Raw genomic sequence first — 6,101 nt, forward strand, 5'->3', positions numbered from 1 at the left:
GTAGAGGTTTTGGACCACACGAATCAGGTCGTGTGCACCACGTGGCATGCCTAGGTCCCACATAATTTCCAAAAGCCTGTCGTGTGAGATTGTGTTGAAGGCGCTTGAGAAGTCGGCATACATCACATATATGTCTTGTTTGCTCAGGCCTGCATCTTCTAGTGCGTGCACTAGGTTTAGAGTCTGTCGTTCCGTGTTGCGGTACCGCAGAAACCCTTCTTGTGTCTCGCTGAATAAGTCTAGGTCGTGTGAGATGTCAGATATGGCTACGGTTATAAGGCTTGTCCAGAGTTTATATGTAGTATTGGCAAGTGCAATGGGCCGGTAGTTTTTTAGGAGGAGCGGGTCCTGGTTTGGGAAGCAGGACTGTTTCACTGGCCGTCCACAGGGTTGGTGTGTGTGCCCTCACCCACATCAGGGTAAGGAGGTTATGCAAAGTGCTACGCAAGGTTTGCGGTAAGGCGCGAAGCAATTCATTGGGTATGCCATCTGGTCCTGGGGACTTGTTGCGGCTCAGGTGGTCGATGCACGAGTCAAAGTTGGTGCTGTCAGCAATGCTGGGGAGCAGCGCGTGCGTTGGTGGTGTGGTTGCGCTGTGTAGGGTTAAGGTGTCAGGGGCACTGTTCTTGTATTTAGGGTCGAATGGGTAGGTGTTGTTGGGCAGTCTATCTTCAGGCTTATATTTTCCCGTTCGGGGTCCAGTGATGGTGGCTCCCTGGCCCTGGAAGTAGGTATGGATGGCGTCTAGTATTGAGGATTTGTCGGTGCAGTGTGCTTTGGTGTGTGGGTGTAGGAGTGCAGGGATACCTCGTGTTTGCTCGTTTGTGGAGAAGATGTCCTTATGGGCTTGTTTGGCTCGTGTGGCAAGTTTGTGCTGGAAACGGGCTCTGGCTTTTTTGATATCGTCTTGTGTTTGTTTCTTGAGAAGTTTGCGTAGTGATTGTCCCGCGGTTTTAATCTTATCGATTAACTCCGCTATGGCACGGGTGCCTGGGGGCGGTCGTGGGCTGCGGGCGGGTTGTGGCGTGACAGCTGTTGCTGGGTGGGTTTCCCCATTCTCGGCGGGCTGAGGGGGGGAAGGGGTGGCTGTCGCTGTCCCAGCCTCTGGTTGGGTAGGGCCCGTTTCTGGTTGGGTGGCTGCGGGGTGTGTGTTGGGGGTTGTGTTGTTAAGTTGGTCGCATTGTGTGTGTAGTTGTTTAATTTCATCATGGGCCTTTCGTAATTTCCTGCTGAGTCGGCGCGGGGTGAACGCACCACGTACTGGGGGTTTCTTCGGGCACATATCTACAAGGATGCTCAGTCCGTCTGTCAGTATGTCATGCAGTTGGGCGGCTAGGGCATCAAGGTTGGGTGCTTGAACTGCTGGGTCTTGTTGTAGGGCGTCCTGCAATTCTACGGCTGTGGTGGCTCCCGTTGCATGTTGGGCCAGGTGGGACTGGATTGCCGTGGTGGCTGGATGCAGGGCACTGGTCAGGGCGGCAATGGGTGTCGCAAGGGTGTGTTCTATTTTTGTCCGTGTTGCTTCAATGGTGGATTTGGGGACTGGCAAGACAACGTTACGCCAAGGGCCTGGGTTGTCAGGGGGGGTGGTCTCCGGTAGAGTGGCCGTGCGTGAGGGCCAGAGTCTGAGGGGGAAGGTTGGTACACGTGAGTGTACGGAGTAGTGGTCGAAGAGGCCCCCGCACGCTTCAACAGAGGTTAGCGCTGGAGTTGGACTGGTGGGGTCGGCGACCGCTGCGCTAGCATTTTGGCAGAAGAGGATGTCGTCGATGCGGCTGGTGGGGAGGGGTGTGCCGTTTCGAGTCTGATAGTAAGTGTTGCGGTTTAGCTTTTCGGGCATCCTTAGCGCTAAAAAGGCTAAACCGCAACAAAACGTGTAACTCCACGGGGCGGAGCTGGCGGATCTATGTGGACCGACGAGACTGGTCACAAGATCGAGTCCGACCTTGAGCGAGGAGCAGGAATTGTCGAGACCCAGGGCGGTTTAGCAGGGGCCTAGCGCTAAGGGCACTCGCGCGCGCGCCATGGCTGGCCCTACTGGGAGGGTTGCAGCGGCGGCGGCGGGGGACGTTGCCGCTCCACCCCACGGAGTACACGTTTTGTTGCGGTTTAGCCTTTCGGGAATCCTTAGCGCTAAGGATGCCCGAAAGGCTAAACCGCAACAGTAAGACATGTTGGTGCCTCCCCGGGCTCAGGGAGTCGCTGCAGTCTGTTGCTGGAGACGAAGCGGGCATGCAATCTGTCCGCGTCGTCCATAGGTCCCTGCCGGTCTTCGTGTTTGAGTACTGCATTGAAATCGCCACCAATAATGACGTATTCCCCAGCAGCAGAGGCATTCTTTAGAGTGGTCTCGCAGTATTGGTAGATGCGGCGGCGCGTTGGCATGTCTTCTGGGGCATAATTAAACGCCAAGTACATGTAGGGGGGTGCTGTGTGGCGTGCGGATGGTGCAGTGCAAAAGGTGACCCTGGAGGTTGGATGGGGTGTTGGGCGTGTCGATACCGCCGCCTGAGTGGTATTTCTTTGAGATGGCCATGACCACTCCTGCAGAGCGGCGCTTGTAGTGCTCTGTACCTGGCTTCGTGGATGTAAGGGTGCGGTATGCTAGTGTTTCCTGGCGGAGGGTGTCTTTGAGCCAGCGGGTGCGAGGGCCAAGTTTAGTCTCAGTGAAGATCACAATGTCTGCGTTCCATTCCCGCAGGTGGCATAAGGTTGAGAGCAGATTGATTGGTGCCTAGTCCTCGCACGTTGTGGGTGGCGATGTGGAGCCATGTGGGCTCGGGTGGGGTGTTGGGGGGTTGGCCGTCTGGGGGGTGTCCGGTGGGGAGTGTCGGCGGCATGGCTTGTGGGGCAGCCCTGATGTGGGTGGTGGGACTGTCTGGTGGGTCCGGGCGGTGGCGTTGTTGTGGCCGGGCTGCGCTTGTAGGGGTTTCAGGTCTTCTGCGGGGGGATGGCGATAGGCGGGTTAGCGCGCGTAGTGCAGTGGTGCCAGCTGTGGTGACATTGGCTGTAAGGACTTGCACCCATGTTTGGGGGGGCTGGCGGGGGTCGCTCGGGGGCTGCGGCGGGCGGGTGGTTGGCTTGCGGGGAGGTGGGAGCTTGATGTGCGTTCCCATTATTGTGAGTGGTTGCTCGTGCCTGTACGTGCGCTCTCGTGGGGCTGCGGGGGCTGCCCTCTGCAAGGTGCTCGTTGCGGCGCTGCCGTTCTGTGGGGCGGGCGGCGCTATGGGGGGTGGCAGGGCGTTCATCCTCACGGTGGTGTGCCTGCGGCAGCGTGGCTGCCGGTTGTGGGACTCCGTTGGCGTCGGGCTGGGGGCCGTGGTTCTGACTGGGGTTGGGGTTGCGCATAAGAAGGGTCGGAATGGTGGGTTGGGTGTGTGCGCGTGGTGGGGGCGGCTGGGCTCTAGCTTCCAGTGGCGCTGCGGCAGTGGCCGCCTCGGTGAGTTCTTGCTGCTGAGGGTTGGTGGGTCGTCTGGCCATGGCACTCAAGGTTTGTTGGATGGGTCCTTTGCGAACCCTGGGGCGTGTGGGGGGCGCGGGTGGGGGTGGTGGCATGGGGAGGCCCTGGACAGTGGGGTACGTTGCCGGCTCGCAGGGTGTGTTAGGATGGTGCGGGTGCAGGCAGAATATATCTCCTTTAATTGCGGACCAGAGGTCTGGTGTCATGGGTTTCCGGCCCACTCTTACTAAGGAGTCGACTAGGTACTAGGTATCATTTTCTTTGCGTACGGCGTAGGCATGGCCTCCGTCATGCACCATGAAGCCTAGGCCTCGGGAGCAATCAGGGAGTAGCCCCATAATGGTTTCTTGCGAGTGTCCTGGCGCTAGTGTCCTTGCCACTACACGTAGGAGTAGTCGTGTCCCTGCATCGTCTAGAGGTGCCGGGCGATGTCGGAGGTAGTGGTTGATGGCAGATTCGTGGAAAAGCCCGTTGTGGCGAGAGTGGTGGGCCCAGAGGGTGTGAAGCATTGGTGAGTCTGCAAGCGCAGCGTGTGTGACTTGGCAGAAGGCGAGCACGGCTGAGTATTGCAGCCACGGTGTGCCGAGCATGTTGTTGATGGCATGGACAGTGCAAAAGTTGAGGTGCTGCTGTTCCCTGAAGAACGTGGGTTGTATTTGTCTGGGCCACTGGAGGCGTTCTGGTGTATGTGTGTCCAGGTTCAGGGGGTGCGGTGGTAGTGGGTGTGGTGCGGGTTTCCACCTGCTGATCGCCCCCTCGGAGCTGTAGGGGCACTGGCACGGGGCTCCATGTGTTTTGTAACAAAGTCAGAGGCCAGGTAGTTGGAGTCTGGTAGTGTGATGGGGTTGGTGTAGGGCACGTTGAATGCACGGTATCATCAAGCAGGTTTTTATATATTGAAATCTTTGCTTGTGTGGCGTAGGTTTCCAGGAGGGGGGCCGTGTGTGTTTGGGCGAACATGGATATGAGGTGGGTTAGGCGCGTGTCCGTAAAGGGGGCATGAGTGATGGGCGTGAGTAGGTGTGTAGCTGCGCATGTGATGGCCGGTGTTAGGAGTGGTATTTCAGCTGTGTGTTTGATACTGGCAATAAGCAGGAGTATGGTTAGTAGGTTTCGCGTGAAGGTAACGGGCCTCTTGGCTAGGGCGCGGCATGTGATGTATAGTGGGAACCCAGGGACAGCGAGAATCAGACCGCGCGTCGTGTGTATGGTAGTGTATGTGAGGTGGCCTACGAGGAGTAGGTTGAAGGTGGTGGTGGTGTGTTCGTGCGTGCATATCATGAGTATTAGCGGCTGGAGTAGCATGAATGCTGCAAGACATGTAAAGGTCATTGTTATCAGGTGGGGCACTGTCCGTTTTGTCATGGCTGCGAGGAACCTGCTAGTAATTTGCATTCCTCCATCCGTAGAGCGCCAGAGAGCAGCTTGGGATCCAGAGGGAGGCCCAGGCTGCAGTATGCCAGCTGTAGTTCAGGAGGCGGGCTATGATGCTGCTGAGGTGGGTCAGGATGAGGGGCACCCCTCTGCCGGTGGTTGCCAGGGTGATACGGACAAGGGCCAGGAAGATGTGGAAGCCTCCCACTGTAGCCCAGCATGTGGCGCTGACAGCGTGTGTGGTGGTAAGGATCAGAGTTGTTATCAGGGGATCTGCCGTTGGGTGCATGCGGAGAGTGTGTATAGGGTAAGGGCCCATCATCGAACACCAAGTTTGTTGCCACTTGTTGCCGCTTTCATTGTGACAGAGCAGTTGCTCAAAAAGTCGTGTGGTGCTGATGTTGGTAGGCTGCTGGACTGCTTGGTATTTAGAGTTCCTGCTAAGCAGTTGCAGTTGCAGTTGGGCGTTGAAATTGGGGCCTGTCTCCATATGCACCGTATTACGATTGGGCGTGTGGTTTTGACGCTTGTTTGGCTCTTGTGTGGTTTGCGTCCAGGTGTCTCTCTCCTCATGTGTGTCACTTATCCGAACATCTACATCTAGAGTCGCCTCTGAACTCGGGCGCAACATCGTCTTGCAGTTTCCAGCGTTCACGGCTATCTGACCAACTCGATTTTCAATCGCAGGGTGGCCATTGTATGTCGCAGGCTTGACTGTCCTGTTCGTCTTACTACTTCTCAACACGCTAAGTTCCGGTTGCATCACAACTCTGCGCCTTTCATATATCACGGCGTTGCAGACCCATAAACCTGTCCATCCATCGGCTCTATCATCTCCTTCCGTACTATGAGCACACCCTTTCGTCCTTTGGTTGCTATCTAGCTCACAGCAGGGCGTAGTGGTGTTTTCCCGCAATATGCTGTTCATAGCTTCCCAGGCCCTTGGCGTCGTACCGGTGTTTTGCTGGCCCAGCTTCCCGGCGCCATCCACGCGAGTGTGCAGTCCTCCTTTTATTGAAAATGCTTGAAAAAACGCAACACGCACAAGCGAACATGACGTTGTAGAGCCGAGGCCAGTGAGCTAGCACAAGCAAAAAGAAAAGCGTGAGCATGAGCAGCGACCGCAACTGCTACGTTACCTTTGACGAGATAACCGCGCGCCAAGCTGCGCCACTCCGGCGTCCTAATGCTTGTGACTCTCAGCTGGTGTATACGGCTGTCAGAGGCTGGGCTGGCGCAGACTGGCCGCAGACTACCAAGCGAAGGC

The 6,101-nt window shown here is 56.9% G+C and overlaps 1 protein-coding gene across 1 annotated transcript; it reads left to right on the top strand.

Moving 5' to 3' along the window:
* Nucleotides 1-1,858: 1,858 nt before the first annotated feature.
* CHLRE_17g734725v5 (uncharacterized protein) lies at nt 1,859-5,160 on the top strand. Its single transcript, XM_043072514.1, has one exon. The coding sequence runs from the start codon at nt 2,140-2,142 to the stop codon at nt 2,341-2,343; it is 204 nt and encodes a 67-aa protein (XP_042914973.1). The 5' UTR covers nt 1,859-2,139; the 3' UTR covers nt 2,344-5,160.
* Nucleotides 5,161-6,101: the final 941 nt, after the last annotated feature.

This window comes from Chlamydomonas reinhardtii, chromosome 17, assembly GCF_000002595.2.
Source record: "Chlamydomonas reinhardtii strain CC-503 cw92 mt+ chromosome 17, whole genome shotgun sequence".
Taxonomy (NCBI): domain Eukaryota; kingdom Viridiplantae; phylum Chlorophyta; class Chlorophyceae; order Chlamydomonadales; family Chlamydomonadaceae; genus Chlamydomonas; species Chlamydomonas reinhardtii.

Bases quoted from the DNA above. Each gene is read 5' to 3' on its own strand.
- CHLRE_17g734725v5 (XM_043072514.1), top strand. From the start codon at position 2,140: ATGCCCGAAAGGCTAAACCGCAACAGTAAGACATGTTGGTGCCTCCCC.